The sequence below is a fragment of the Colobus angolensis genome, unplaced genomic scaffold (genome assembly GCF_000951035.1).
Source record: "Colobus angolensis palliatus isolate OR3802 unplaced genomic scaffold, Cang.pa_1.0 Scaffold27, whole genome shotgun sequence".
Taxonomy (NCBI): domain Eukaryota; kingdom Metazoa; phylum Chordata; class Mammalia; order Primates; family Cercopithecidae; genus Colobus; species Colobus angolensis.
In genome coordinates this window covers 17,124,392-17,141,084 of record NW_012115932.1, presented here as the reverse complement: position 1 = coordinate 17,141,084, position 16,693 = coordinate 17,124,392, and the positions used below count along the sequence as shown (strand labels likewise).

The following is a 16,693-nucleotide window of genomic DNA, read 5'->3' as shown; positions in this document are numbered from 1 at the left end:
TTTTTTTTTTTGAGACGGAGTTTGACTCTTGTTGCCCAGGCTGGAGTGCAATGGCACAATCTCAGCTCACTGCAACCCCGCCTCCCGGGTTCGAGTGATCCCTTACCTCAGCCTCCCGAGTAGCTAGGATTACAGGTGTCTACCACCAAGCCTGGCTAATTTTTTGTATTTTTAGTAGACACGGGATTTCACCGTGTTGGCCAGGCTGGTCTTGAACTCCTAACCTCAGGTGATCGGCCCATCTCAGCTTCCCAAAGTGCTGAGATTACAGGTATGAGCCACTGTACCTGGCCCAGAATAAAGAACCTTTAGAAGAGAAACCAATTTTTTAAAATGGCAAAATATTTGAACAGACACTTCACAACAGAAAACATATGAACAGCCAATAAGCACAAGAAAGAGGCTCAATGTTATTAATCAGAGAAATGAAAAGTTAAGACCACAATGAGATACCATCACACACCCATTAGATTTGTAAAAGTAAGAAGATCGGCCCTGCCATGTGTTGGCAAGGCTGTGGACCAACTAGAACCCTCCTACACTGTTTTTAAGAATGTAAAACGGTACAGGCAGTTTGGAAAACAGTTTAGCAGTTTCTTATACAATTAAATATACACTTATCTTATGAATCAGTCATTCTACATCTAGTTATTTAACCAAGAGAAATTAAAACACATGTCTACCCAAATACCTGTACACAAATACTCATAGCCCCTTGGTTATAGCCAAAAACTTGAAACAATGTAAGTATCCATCAACAGGTGATGAGATAAACAAATAGTAGTACATCCAAACAATGGAATACTAGTTAGCAATAAAAAGGATCTAACTACTGATACAGGTAACAACATGGAGGAATTTTTAAATAATTATGCTGAGTGAAAGTAGCCAGGCAAAAATGTAAACATATTGTGATTCCATTAATGTAAGATCTTAGAAAATGTACATTACAGTGACAGAAAGCAGACTGTGGCTACCCAGGGATAGGAGTGGAGAGCAGAATAACTTACAAAGGGGCACTAGGAATCTTTTGGAGGTAATGGAAATATTCATTATCTTAATTGTTTCGCACATGTATGCGTATATGTAAACTAATCGAATTATACCCTTTCAAAGTGTAGAGGTACTGTACTTCAATTATACCTCAGTAAAGCTGTGAGGAAAACACATTTTTTATTTCAGCACACAGGATTCCTACAGTCTGAACTTAATCTCTACCTCTTCAGAGACTGCCTTGGTGATTTGAGGTTTTTGTTTTCTGTTTTTAAAAAGACAGGGTATTTCTCTATCATCCAGGCTGGTCTCAAACAATCCTCCCACCTCAGCCTCCTAAGTAACTGGGATTACAGAAGCATGCCACAATGCCTGGTGTAAAAACCAGTAAGTTGTTATACTTCATCTAGCAATACTGAGAAGGGGCCAATCTAAACTGCAGTTGAAGAAGAAAGTGAGAGGGACAATTTAAAACTACTTTCAGAGGCCGGGCATGGTGGCTCACACCTGTAATCCCAGCACTTTGGGAGGCCAAGGCGGGTGGATCAAGATGTTACGAGATCGACACCATCCTGACAAACACGGTGAAACCCCATCTCTACTAAAAATACAAAAAAATAAAATTAGCCAGGCGTAGTGACAGGCGCCTACAGTGCCAGCTACTCGGGAGGCTGAGGCAGGAGAATGGTGTGAACCTAGGAGGCAGAGCTTGCAGTGAGCTGAGACTGCACCACTGCACTGCACTCCAGGCTGGGTGACAGAGCAAGATTCCATCTCAGAAATAAATAAATAAAATAATAAAAATAAAAATAAAAATAAAAAAACTACATTCAGGGCCGATATGTGTAAAATGTGTCACTGAACAAGTAAAGTACAGCTAACCTCCTAAATCACTTGAAACAAAAAATCTGTGTTTTCTCCTCCATGAATAATTGAAAGAGAATACTACTTACTCAAGGATATTTGCATACAAGCTAGACTTAGGGAAAACAATGGGGTTCTCCCACACTCAATACGTTAAAAGTAAATAAAGTTACTTTTAAAAGAGAAAACATGGTTGGGCACGTTCGCTCATGCCTGTAATCCCAGCACTTTGGGAGGCCGAGGCAGGCGGATTATCTGAGGTCAGGAGTTGGACACCAGCCTGACCAACATGGAGAAACCCTGTCTCTACTAAAAACACAAAATTAGCCAGGTGTAGTGGTGCACGCCTGTAATCCCAGCTACTCGAGAGGCTGAGGCAGGAGAATCGCTTGAACCCAGGAGGCGGAGGTTGTGGTGAGCCAAGATAGCGCCATTGCACTCCAGCCTGGGCAACAAGAGTCAAACTCTGTTTCAAAAAAAAACAGAAAAGAAAAAGAAAAAACACTATAAAATCTAAAGTAAAACTGAGCAGAATAGTTCTTCTCAAGCCTTGACGGTGTCCAAGCACATTACCGGGCAGGGAGAAAAAAGGGAAAGGGCTCTCATGCTACCACAAACCTCTGGTTTAGGAAATAGAAGCACCTGGCTCTCAGAAATTGAGTCCAAACATTCACCTCATAAACAGATCCTCCTCCTCTGATGCCATATTCATCAAGGGATTTTCTGGTTTTAATTTTTCCATATAGCTTTCTTTGGGACAAAATATGTCAGTCAGGGTGAAGGGCTAACAGTTCTATTTCTCATTCGGAGTCAACCAGTTTCCACAGGATTCACAGAGTAGTCTCCAGTAAGCTTTGGCAGGAGGAATCAATAGAAGGATGTTTGGTGGGATAGGATGAGATGAGTAGTATAGTGGGCCCCTGAAGCTAGTCCCTGGAACAATGCCAGTTCATGACATATTAAAAATGATCAAGACAGGCCGGGTGCGATGGCTCAAGCCTGTAATCCCAGCACTTTGGGAGGCCGAGACGGGCGGATCATGAGGTCAGGAGATCGAGACCATCCTGGCTAACACGGTGAAACCCCGTCTCCACTAAAAAATACAAAAAACTAGCCGGGCAAGGTGGCGGGTGCCTGTAGTCCCAGCTACTCGGGAGGCTGAGGCAGGAGAATTGTGTAAACCCGGGAGGCGGAGCTTGCAGTGAGCTGAGATCCGGCCACTGCACTCCAGCCTGGGTGACAGAGCGAGACTCCATCTCAAAAAAAAAAAAAAAAAGATCAAGACAACAAAGTATATTTTTCATAAAGCTAAATGTATTTTCTATTATGAGATTATGCCCTCAAATTTTTAATACTAAAATATCCTTCCTTATATGAAATTACAGCAATAGTAGATGATGATCTTTTTAATGTTCTCACTTGGCAAAATATAAAGTTGGTAAGCCTATGTTCTCAAGTCTCAAAATCTTTTTCAAATTGTAAATCGCAAATTCTAGAAGCTACTGGGCTGATAGGTAATGGATAATAACCGTTCCACAAAGAAGTAACAGTGACTTCCAGATATCTAGGAGGAGGCCAGGGCACCACTAGCAGAGTTCAAGGCCAAAATGTTTCAATAGTAAGAAAGAACAATAGGAAAATGGATAGCTTTGCATTACAACACACCAACAATTATTTTATTTCATTCATTTACTGCGTGGCTGTTAAATAAAACACAAGTTCATTTCATTAAGTTGAAAACTTTACAGTTGAAAATTCTTTTTCTACCCTCACCAAAGGAAAATAATCAAGATAAAGGATGAAGAAAAACTGCACAGTTTATTGAACACGTATGTGCCAGACATGCTAAACTTAAGAAAATCTCTAGAAACAAATAACTGATCATTTTTCACACTGTTTCACTTTCAGATTCAACTTGCCCAAGAGAACCACACACATTGAAGAGGACAAATTTTGAGGCAAAGGAATATACTAACTCTTATAACATCAGGCTTAAACAAAATGAGAGAGAAGGGAGGTGTTCTTATCACAGAAGATCAAAACCAGAGCTTCCCATACCCCTGAAGTGCTGTAAAAGGGTTCTAGATGTGTAAAATAATTATCCCCTCAGCTCATGGGGATTTCCTCCCATGAGCAGCCTACTCTTCTTATATTCCATGATGCCTAAGAGATGATAATTTTCTACATGTGCTGCGATGTGAAACGCCGAGAAGCACTTTGGTTTAGATCAAAACCAGTAGTTCCTGAATAAGTGCTAGAATGGTTGCATTAAGAATAATCTTGGGCCCAGGTGCAGTGGCTCATGCCTGTAATCCCAGCACTTTGGGAGACCAAGGCGGGTGGATCACCTGAGGTCAGGAGTTCCAAACCAGCTTTGCAAACATAGTGAAACCCCATCTCTACTAAAAATACAAACATTAGCCAGGTGTGGTGCGCAGGCCTGTAGTCCCAGCTATTCGGGAGGCTGAGGCAGGAGAACTGCTTGAACCTGGGAAGCAGAGGTTGCAGTGACCCGAGATCGAGCCACTGTACTCCAGCCTGGGCGACAGGGCGTCTCAAAAAAAAAAGAATAATCTTAGCTGGGTGCAGCGGCTCATGCCTGTAATCCCAGCACTTTGGGAGGGTGAAGTGGGCGGATTGCTTGAGCCCACAAATTTGAGACCAGCCTGAGCAACACAGTAGAAACTCCACCTCTATAAAAAATGCAAAAAATTAGCCAGGCATAGTAGCGTACACCTGTATTCCCAGTCACCTAGGAGGCTGCGGTGGGAGGATCACCTGAGCCCGGGAAGTAGAGGCTGCAGCGAGCTGTGATTGCACTACTGCACTCTAGCCTGGGCAACAAAGTAAGACCCTGTCTCACACACACAAAAAGAGAATGATCTGAGAAGTGTTAAAAATACGGATTCTTGAGTTCTACTTGTACACACAATCTAATTCAGAAGATCTGCAGAGAAGCCTAGAAATGTGTATTTTAACCAAGTACACAGACAATTCCAATGAGCAATCAAATCTGAAAAACACAGGTCTAAATTATTCATATGAAGCCTAAAATATCATTATTCAACTTAGGGAAAATATTAAAATCAGTCAACAAAAGTGGCTAACCCAGTAACACAATTATAAAACAGAAGAAATTACTGTGATCTTTCGAGAAATGCACGTTGCTTTTGCTGCCTATTCTTAATAGTAAAACTTTCCACATCTTTTACAGAAAAAATAAAATAAATACATTATCATGGTCACAAGTGGATCAGCTTGTTAGCGTACAGATAAGATGTGGATTGGGAAGTCACCAGTACAGAAACTTATACTAAAAGGAGGACAAGAATGAAGAAAAATGAGTATGTGGCTTACTGAACAGATAAACAAATAGGAGGCTAGCCAAAAACTAGGCAGAATACAGGGAAAGCAAATCACAAACCAAAGAAAAGAGAGAGTGCTAAGCAAATCAACAGGTGGTTAATCAACTTCTTAAAACTTTAGGTTTACCATATTCTGTGTTGAGGCCCCATAATTTCACTTTATTAGCTTCATACTGGGCTTTCTTCTTTAACCGACAAGCTCTGTGAAAGGAAGGAGCAGTTAGTTCACTTTCTTTTTCTTTTTTTAATTTCAATTTTATTATTTTTAATTATGGAGAAGGGGTCTTGCTATGCTGCCCAGGCTACTCTCCAACTCCTGGCTGCAAGTGACCCTCCCTTTTTGGCCTCCGAAAGTGCTGGGATTATAGGCATGAGGCACCATGCCCAGCCTGCTTTCTTTTTTAAGTGAATATTCATCTTTCATTTTCTAACAGCAATGCAAAACCGCTGCCTACTGATGTTTATCAAATGACTGAGTTACCAGAAAACACAACATAATCATTTATGCAAATTTTTAAAAATTTAGCACACATTTAGAAATAAAGCTATGATCAGTACACACCTATTAAAGTGACTATAAAACAAAAATAAAAACAAACAAAAACTGATAATACCAAAAGTTGTAGAGGATGTGATGCCAGTGGAACCCTCATGTATTGCTAGTAGGAATGTAAAACAGTACATATAGCTACTTAGGAGAATAGTTCAGTTTCTTATAAACATATATGCTTGGATATTTATCTAAGACAAATGCAAATATATTCACACAAACATCTGTAAGTGAATGTTGATAGTGGTTTTGCTCGTAATTGCCAAAAACTGAGGGCAACCCAAATGCCCTTCAACTGGTGAATGGATGAACTGTAGTATATCCCCACCCAAAGGAATACAACTCAGCAACAAAAAGGAACAAATTATTACTCCAGGCAACAATATAGATGAATCTTAAATGCATCATGTTGAGTGAAAGAATACAGATTCAGCTGGGCGTGGTGGTTCACGCCTGTAATCCCAGCACTTTGGGAGGCCAAGCCAGGCAAATTGCTTGAGCTCAGGAGTTTGACACTAGCCTGGGCAACATGGTGAAACCCCATCTCTACAAAAAATACAAAAATTAGCTGGGCATGATGGGTCACATCTATAATCCCAGCTACTTAAGGGGCTGAGGTGGGAGGATCCCTTGAGCACTGGAGGCAGAGGCTGCAGTGAGCAGAGATCAGGCCACTGCCTAGGTGACAGAGTGAGATCCTGTCTCAAAAAAAAAGGAAGACAGGTTCAATCAAAGGCTATGTACATACAGTATATTCCATGTACATGACATTATGCAAAAGGCAAAACTATGGAGACAGAAAATAGGTAAGTGGCTTTGAGGAGCGATGGGTGCAGGAAGGGGTTTGCTTTTACAAAGAGACATAAGGCAACTTTTTAAGATGATGAAAATGTTCAATATCTTGATTGTGGTGGTGGTTATGTGATTGGATGTTTGTCAAAAACTCATAAAAGTATACTTTAAAAGGTATATATTTTACTGTAAGTTATAGCTCAATAACTCTGATTTACTAAAAAAGCAAACACAAAATAAAGCTATGAAAAAATTTTTATTGTTATACTATAACATAATGCACCAGAGTCCATTCATCTCTCCCCTCTTAAAAACTTTTTCCGGCCGGGCGCGGTGGCTCAAGCCTGTAATCCCAGCACTTTGGGAGGCCAAGACGGGCGGATCACGAGGTCAGGAGATCGAGACCATCCTGGCTAACATGGTGAAACCCCGTCTCTACTAAAAAAAAAAAATACAAAAAACTAGCCGGGCGAGGTGGCGGGCGCCTGTAGTCCCAGCTACTCGGGAGGCTGAGGCAGGAGAATGGCGTGAACCCGGGAGGCGGAGCTTGCAGTGAGCTGAGATCCGGCCACTACACCAGCCCGGGCGACAGAGCGAGACTCCGTCTCAAAAAAAAAAAAAAACTTTTTCCATAAAACAAAAATACCATCTCCTACTTTCAAAAGAAAAATTATAATATTCTCATTGTAGTATTTATAAAAGAAAAATACAATTTCTGAATAATGGCTGAAGTGGTTGTCCTTCTATAAAAACTCACTTAGGGCCTAACCTCACCTCATAAACTTTTTTCACATGAGTGAACATTATTAACATTTACCTGGAAGCCAGCTTATTTTTTTCCTTCCTTGACCTTGGCCGGGCTGTTAAGGGAAGCTCACTGACTGGAGTCAGGTCACTAATCACCTTATTCAGTTTCCGAAGTTCATTGCCTATCTGGAGGAGTTTTTTAGGATTTGGAGTCAGGTCTTCTACATCAGTTCTCCGTGACTTCTTTACTGCATATTTTCCTATAAACAGTTTAAAAGAAGTTTAAGTTAGATCACTTTAATTAACAAGAGACACATTTTTCACAGCCACATTTTAAACCACTTCCCACCACTACCCTTTCTTTTCAGAAGTTTTGGCATGTTTCAGAAGTCTTAGCATGTTTAACAATCTATCCTAGAAGGGCTGGCCTCCTCTCCTTCCCATCTTGTGGCTGCAGGAAATGGGGGGTGATATGGCAGAGTTCTAACTTTTTCCAAGTTCTTCCCCACCCTAGGCTTATAGTCTCAGCATGACAGATTCTTCATTATTCGCATGGCATACTAAGCATCTCAAATCTCAGGATGAGAACAAGTTCAACTAAACACCAAAATCAGGACTAGGGTATAATATATAGTCAGAAGAAAGCTTGGAGATTTTACCCAAACCAAGATGTTTCTGATGCTATGTCTGAAAATTGTCAGACATACACATTTTTGTACTGAACTCGAAAATCCAACAAGTAAGCATAACCTTGTTTAAAAGCTCTTCTTTGGTTGCTTTGATAAATAACATTATAGAAGACCAAAGGAGTCTTGGTCTATCACTCCAGGCAAAAGGGATGGCTCTGTCCTCCGAACTCCTTTAACTTTCCTAGTACTCATCATATGCTACTTGGGATACTGACTGGACTTAATGTTGCATTTCTGGTAGAAAACTTATCTGAAGGCAAACACTTGGTAATTATTTAGTGAGCGACAATATAGTACATGTGGTTGTGAGTGGAAAGGGAAAATGAGGCACAAACATACGTCAGATGGAATTCTTGTCCTCAAAAATCCTTAGCAACTCACATCTGTACGATGAGTAAATAACCTGTTTACTGACCATCACGCTTACTAGTAGTTCCCCTCCCCACTTTTTCCAGTAAAGACTTGGTATTAATTTTTTCTTTTTTATTCAGAGCAGAAGAACTAGAAAGTTTGGATTAATTTAAAAATAACATTTGTAGGGAATCACAATAAAAAGTCTGACCTACCTAAGACTGTCATTTTTAAAATTTTTTTAGAGACAGGATCTCACTCTATCGCCCAGGATGGAGCACAGTGGCACAATCACAATTCATCGCAGACTCGATAACTCCTGGACTCAAGTGATCTCCCGTCTCAGCCTCCCAAAGTGCTGGGATTACAGGCATGAGTCACAGCACATGACCTGACCTACCTAAGCTTATAAACTTTGATTCCTACTTCAACTGTTCTCTACTACTCCTTTTCTCCATAACCATCCTCCCTTTCTTTTCTTTCCTTGTCCTTTTATCCCCACTACGATTTGAATTCCAGTCCCCCCATTTACATTTAGATCTGGGGATTAGACAAGAACGTAAGAGAGCCCGTTCGCTTTCTCCTCAACCCTTTCTGGTTATAGCAACTGTGACAGGTCGGAAATCAGCAGCCTCCTGGTCATTTCCTGGATGGGGTAAGTAGATTAAGAAGGGACTAGAAATGAAATCATGTTTACATAGTCCTTCCTCCCTGCTTAGGTGAGAACTCTTAACACTGGTAAAAGCTATTTGTGAGTGATGAAGAGTAGTCATGCAACGTAGCAGCTCTATAGTCCCCATCTCCAGTTTGCTAGGAAGGGTTGAATGTCTAGGTACATGGAGTAATAAGCAAAGCATTATGGATTAGTATCTCAACTTAATTAAAGTGACACTAAATATCTGACTGCAATCCCCTCTTACCATGATGTAAGCCATTTTTCTGATACATATTACTTGGCAAAGTATCTCGGTTCCACTCAGATGGTCTCAGCATCCTCTCTTGCTGTGATGGTGTAAGTTGTTCACTATACTCCCAGAAGTATCTTCTTTTACCTCTCTTCCGTGAAGATATTGAAGTCATCTCCTTCAGGTCTTCTACAGAATCATTTTCATAGCCTTAAAAAAAAAGGTCCCGCAATTTTTAAGCTCCATAAATTTCAATAAATCAATCAGAACAAACGAAAAGATCCCTTCTATTTGTAACTTGATACATTTCCTTGCATCTGAAAACATCACTGGCACGTCAAAGACAATAAAAACCAGGTCTATAAGAGAACTTTTATTACGTAAATCTCTAACTCATAAAACATTCAGAGATTAACATGGATAACTACACTGTTCATCTTCCTTGGGTTTCTCTTTAGTTTTTATAAGTTAGTATGCAATACTATTTTTATTATCTTCACACAGGATTAAGAGAACAATTACAGGATAGCCACAGGAATATCAAAAGTACTATCAGATAATGGTACTTAGATACATATGACTTTTAAATGTCTTCCTTCTAATATTTATGTATCTGAAACATCTCAGACAGAAAGCTATGTACATTTTTAAAATTATTTTTCTTATTTTTCTCTTTTTCTAATTAAAAAAAAATTTTTTTGTAGGCTGGGGGCAGTGGCTCACACCTGTAATCCCAGTACTTTGGGAGGCTGAGATAGGTAGATCACCTGAGGTCAGGAGTTTGAGACCAACCTGGCCAGCGTGGCAAAGCCCTGTCTCTACTAAAAATACAAAAATTAGCCAGGACATGGTGGTGCATGCCTGTGATCCCAGCTACTCAGGACGCAGAGGCACAAGAATCACTCGAACCCAGGGGGCAGAGGTTGTAACAAGCCGAGATTGTGCCGCAGCACGCCAGTCTGGGCAACAGAGTAAGACTCTGACTCTGTCTCCAAAAAAATATATTTTTTTTTTGCAGAGACAGAGGTCTCACTATGTTGCCCAGGCTGGTCTTAAACTCCTGGGTTCACAAGCGGTCCTCTGGCCTCAGTCTCTGAAAGTGCTGGGATTACAGGCATGAGCCACCATGCCTAGCCCAGCTATATATATACATTTCTATGATAGTGTTCTACTGGGCAGAATTTTATGAGGCAGCATTAGTTTTCTTCCTACCTCTCATCCTACTTCTTTTGGAAAAGTATAAAAGATGACAGTTCTCATACTGGCTATCAGATAAAAAACTTACATGCCTATTCCAGTTAATATTTTATTGAAAGCTATTTGTATTAACTTCACTGTTTAAGAAGGGGGGATTTTCCTAAAAGGAAGTTTCAGAAAATACTTAAATTCTGAGTTGTTAGAACTGTTGGTCAGACCCAATACTGAATGACCTATAAATCTAAAATACCCTCAGAGAATGGCCACCTCTGATGTACTCCGGATTCTTAATGTTAGGTACATGAAGAAGAGGGATGAGCTGTGCAAAGAATGTACACAATCCAAACCTAAGGTAACCAGGAAAACTTGGGCAGCATTGGCCATAAGTAAAATGGTCATTTTTCCTTCCTGAAAACATAAGAAGGTGATGACATGTTTGCTTTGAGGAACTAGGTTTTCTCCAAACAAAGAATGAATCAGAAGTATGCTTCCATTTATATAGCACTCTGGAAAAGGCAAAACTATATGGACACAGTCATTGGCAGGGATTGGCAGTGGAGGAAAGGGATGACAATAAAAGAACATAAAGTGCCGGGTGTGGTGGCTCACGCCTGTAGTTCCAGGACTTTGGGAGGCTGAGGTGGGCAGATCACCTGAGATCAGGAGTTTGAGACCAGCCTGGCCCACATGGTGAAACCTCGTCTCTATTAAAAATACAAAAATTAGCCGGGCATAGTGGTAGGTGCCTGTAATCCCGGATACTCGGGAGGCTGAGGCAGGAGAATCACTTGAACCCAGGAGGTGGAGGCTGCAGTGAGCCAAGACTGTGCCACTGCACTACAGCCTGGATAACAAGAGAAAGATTCCATCTCAATAAAATAAAATAAAATAGGGAATTTTGGGAGGTGATGAAACTATTCTGTATCTTGATTGTGGTGGTGGTTATATGATTACATGATTTGTCAAAACTCGTAAAGGTGTACACTGTAAGGGGGTGAATTTTACTGTGTGAAAATTATGCCACAATAAACATGACTTTAAAAAAAAGAATCGGCTGGGCGCGGTGGCTCAAGCCTGTAATCCCAGCACTTTGGGAGGCCGAGACGGGTGGATCACAAGGTCAGGAGATCGAGACCATCCTGGCTAACACGGTGAAACCCTGTCTCTACTAAAAAATACAAAAAGCTAGCCGGGCGAGGTGGCGGGCGCCTGTAGTCCCAGCTACTCGGGAGGCTGAGGCAGGAGAATGGCATGAACCCGGGAGGCGGAGCTTGCAGTGAGCTGAGATCCAGCCACTGCACTCCAGCCTGGGCGACAGAGCGAGACTCCGTCTCAAAAAAAAAAAAGAATCAATTTGGAAAGCAGAATGATTTCTGAGCAACAGTTAAGACAAGCTTTTGTAGCACTGCTGGTATTAACAGCATTTTATTAGTGCACATGTGGTAGTTTAAAACAAAACAGCAAGCAGTGTGATGGTGACCCTTAGGCTCTTCTTAAAAAATGACGCACAAGTTGAGTGACACAATCATTTCTAGAAGTCTAATTTTTCAAAACTGTATTAGAATAAAGCAATGGCTTTGGCCTATTTATTTGTGCTTATGTTTCTTTTCAAATTATAGGATTTATTTTGTTCTAATTATCAATCCAATTTTGGAAAAGATGCAAGGGCCATACTGTGTCAACAGAAATGGCCTTGAAAAAGGCCGTTGTGGCCGGGCGCAGTGGGTCACGCCTGTAATCCCAGCACTTTGGGAGGCCAAGGCGGGCGGATCATGAGTTCAGGATATCGAGACCATCCTGGCTCACACAATGAAACTCCATCTCTACTAAAAATACAAAAAATAAAAAATAAATAAAAAGGCCCTTGTGGCCAGGCACGGTGGCTCACGCCTGTAATCCCAGCACTTTGGGAGGCTGAGGTAGGTGGATCACCTGAGGTCAGGAATTCAAGACCAGCCTGGCCAACATGGCGAAACTATCTCCACTAAAAATACAAAAATTAGCTGGACGTGGTGGTGCACACCTGTAATCCCAGCTACTCAGGAGGCTGAGGCAGGAGATGACTTGAACGCAGGAGGCGGAGTACAGTGAGACGAGATCACACCACTGCACTCCAACCTGGACAACAAGAGCAAGATTCTATCTCAATAAATAAATAAATAGATAATAGATAGATAGATAGATAGATAGACCCTTGTTACACTAGGTAAGCAAACTTACTGGCTCACATAGATTACCCTAGTTTGACTGTGAACACCTCAACACAGGCAGATGCACCAATCAAAACACTCCCACCTTCCTATCAATGTCAGTAATTGGGTGTTCCACACTTAAGCCTATATACACACATATATATAAATGCACAACATCCTTCTGGATACTTTACTTGATATACTCCCTTAGATAGTAACTACCTTTGCCTCTCTGCGGGCACCTGGATCTCTGACAAAAAACCGTCTCTGGTTAGGAAGAAGGTTATCAGCTCCATTTATATAAACTAAAATGCTCCTGGAGACTTGACATGATTTGGCACAGCTGGGACTAAGTCAGGCCCCCACAACTCAAGGTGTCTTGCTCCAAATGGTCTTCCCACTTTTCTTGTGCCTAATTAAATGATCTGAATAGATTTTTTCCTGCATATATTTCATGTTAAGTTTAAATAATCATGAAGTGTTTTTATTTCTTCTGTCCCATCCAAATTAGTTACTAGTTTTATTACCTAGAGGTAGGTGTTCTGCCTTTTTCCCGGAAGTATTTAAAAGCCATCAGTTTTCTTTGACTTAATATAGTAACGTTTTCTAATAGCATACACCATAAATTCACCATCACAAACACATTCTCTCTCTCTCTCTGTTGCCTAAAGCCATCCACCTTTCTTGGGATGGTGGTGTTGTCATCCAGGCTGGAATGCAGCAGTGTGATCACAACTCACTGCAGCCTTGACCTCCTGGGCTCAAGCAATCCTCCCACCTCAACCTCCAGGGTAGCTAGGGCTACAGGCACACACCACTACATTGGGCTAATTTTTGTATTTTTTGTAGAGACAGGAGTCTCCCTATGTTACCCAAGGTGGTCTCGAAGTCGAGCTCAAGCAATCTTCCCACTTCAGCCTCCCAAAGTGCTGAGATTACAGGCATGAATTACCATGCCATCCACCTTTCAATACAGACTACCAATGCAAATGTTTCTCAAACTAGGTTCCAAAGAACACTACTACCATAAAATATGGTTTTATCCAAAGTGAATTATGTAGTCAGATAAGTTTAAAAATCTCTCATCCTGCATATCTCTCTTGCCAAATCAAAGTACACATAGACATGTTAAAAGACTCTAAGAAATCGTAACAGTAAATAAATCCATTTAACACTAAGTTCCATGGAGATAAAGATGTCTACTTTTTTCATCTCTGTATAGCCAGTACCTAATATACACAGTGCCCACCACAAAAGTAGGCACTCAAAATTTTTTAAAACAAATCAATGATTTTGTTTAATGTAACATTTCCCATTAGGGTCTTTCTCTTTTCTTTCCATGTGACAGATCATCATACTGACCTAACTCATTCCTATCCAACATGATTATCAAAAAAGTAAAAGTAACAAATACCACATTTACTGCCTAAAATTTCAATCACACATCTCTGGTTAGTACAGACTGTCAATAAGCTGGTAAAGTCAACTGTGAAAATGTTTAGTGAAAATTACAAAATAAATTATCATTCTAGGAGCCCAATTCTTAGCCTTACAACCATGTAATTTCATGACCCCAAACAGTTGTAGCCTGTCCACAGAAAAGGCTCTATTAAAATTTGGGAGCCAATCCAGAAAAGAGACTAAAACTCCATTTTGCACCTTTCCTGAAACTTTGTAGGCTCATGAACTGTTGTAGCCAAGTGCCAAGAAACAGCATCAAGGGAGCTAGTCCTCACAAAAGGGCCTTTGTAAACTGTCAGCTATAAATTAAACCAATCAATCCACTCTAAACTAGGACTGAAGAAACTATAGCTATCCTTACTCTTTTGCTACGAAGAATTTCTTTCTGCTCCTCACCGGTACCTCACTTTTGCATCTTTAAAGTCAGCTGCTTAGCTCTTCTAGGAAAAGGAGAAAATTTTACTAGCAAATGTGAATAAAGTCCAAATAGTACCACAAAATTAACACAATTTTGTGGTGAAAGCCTGCTGCTCATTAACATTTGTGAGAACTGTCCAAATAATACTAATCAAAAGGGTTTTACTTCAAGTCAACTGAAATTGAATGAATTAAATACCATCCACAAATTTGGAATAATTGTCAAATAGGTCCAAGAAGAGAACTTGACCCTGCCAAATGCCAGCTAATGTATAAAGCCACTGTCTTGTTATGTAAGAGCAACACACTAACATATAAGGCTTCTACTAGGGTCAAGGGAATAGAATGTGACATGACAGGACAACAACAACTACAACACTAGTTCTGCCTCCCTGTGAGAGTCAAAGGGATGAGAAAATAAAAATGGCAATCAATTAACCATGTGATCTCCCTTCACAGACCTCCTTATCTCTCATCACATCCAGAGGGAATGAAGTCAAGGGATCAAGGATGAATTTAGAGTGGAGTTAAAGGTCAAAGAAAGTATGGCCCCAAGCTAGCCCCAACAGAACCTAGTTACAGGCCTACCCCAGCACCAAGCCAGCAGCCGCAGACTTAGGCTCAGGGCCCACCCATCCCTGAAAACCTGGACTCCAGGCTCATACCCACAGTCCTAGTTGACAGGCCTGCCCCAACAGAACCCCATGCCACGCTGGTGCCTGTGGAGTCAGGACCAAGTCCACTCCCACAGATACATGTGCCAAGTTCTCGTAGATTCAGACTCAAAGCCCACCCCATTGCCGCGTCAGCTCCTATGGACCCAGGTTTCAGACTGACCCCAAATGACCCAGGCTCCAGGCCTGCTTCCACAGTTCCAGGCACCAGGATGACCTCTACAGACTCAAGCCTCAGGTCCACCTGCCCGCTGACTCCAGCAATAGACTAGCCTATCCAAGGACTCCAGGAGCAAACTTGCCTGCAGAGCCCTTCAGCAAGTCCACCCAGAACCTCTAGATGAGCTGACAAGTGAAGGGCTTTCCTTGACAAAGCCAGTCTATAAAGACTGGAAGAGGTGCCCACATGTTTAGATGTATAGACACCAATTCAAAGCTACAAGGATCACAAATGATCAGGGACAAATGACACTAGCAAAGGAAGAAAATTAAGCACCAGCAACTGATCCAAAATAATGTAGATCTATGAACTTCCTAACAAAGAATCCAAAATAATTGTATTAAAGCAGCTCAGTGAGCAACAAGAGAACATAGACAACTATATGCAATCCAGAGCTAAAGAACACAAGGACTAAAATGAAAAATTCCACAAGGCAATTCAACAGAAGACTTGATCAAACAGAAGAAAGAAGCAATGAGCTCAAAGACAGGTCATTTGAAATTATCCAGTTAGAGGAACAAAAAGAAAAAGGAATGAAAAAGAATAAAGTAAGCCTACAAGATTTATGGGACACCATCAAGCAAAATGAAACGCACATTATAGGAATAGTGAAAAGAGTAAAGAAAGAGAAACGGGCAGAAAGCTTATTTAAAGTAATAATGACAGGCCAGGCGCAATGACTCACACCTTTAATCCCAGCATTTTGGGAGGCTGATGGGGGCAGATTACCTGAGGTCAGGAGTTCAAGACCAGCCTGACCAACATGGTGAAACCCCGTCTCTACTAAAAATATAAAAATTAGCTAGGTATGGTGGTGGGCGCCTGTAATCCTAGCTACTCAGGAGGCCGAGGCAGGAGAATCACTTGAACTCAGCAGGCAGAGGTTGCAGTGGGTCATGATGGTGCCACTGCACTCCAGCCTGGGCGACAGAGTGGTAAGACTTCATCTTAAAAAAAAACTTCGGCCAGGTGCGATGGCTCATGCCTGTAATCCTAGCACTTCGGGAGGCCAAGGCGGGTGGATCACGAGGTCAGGAGATTGAGACCATCCTGGCCAACACAGTGAAAACCTGTCCCTACTAAAATACAAAAAATTAGCTGGGCGTGGTGGTGGGCTAATTTTTTGTGGGCGTGGTCCCAGCTACTTGGGAGGCTGAGGCAGGAGAATGGCGTGAACCCGGGAGGCAAAGCTTGCAGTGAGCCGAGATCATGCCACTGAACTCCAGCCTGGGCGACAAAGCGAGACTCCATCTCAAAAAAAAAAGAAAGAAAAAAA

At 41.3% G+C, this 16,693-nt stretch overlaps 1 protein-coding gene across 1 annotated transcript in view; it reads right to left on the bottom strand.

Moving 5' to 3' along the window:
- The window catches only part of CREBRF (CREB3 regulatory factor), an 87,707-nt gene that overhangs the window by 20,785 nt on the left and 50,229 nt on the right, over positions 1-16,693 (bottom strand). The window contains exons 5-7 of the mRNA XM_011947803.1: positions 9,272-9,466; positions 7,382-7,571; positions 5,350-5,423 (exon numbers count right to left, since the gene is read on the bottom strand). Coding sequence (XP_011803193.1) covers positions 5,350-5,423; positions 7,382-7,571; positions 9,272-9,466 — 459 coding nt within the window. The remainder of the gene's footprint in view (positions 1-5,349; positions 5,424-7,381; positions 7,572-9,271; positions 9,467-16,693) is intronic.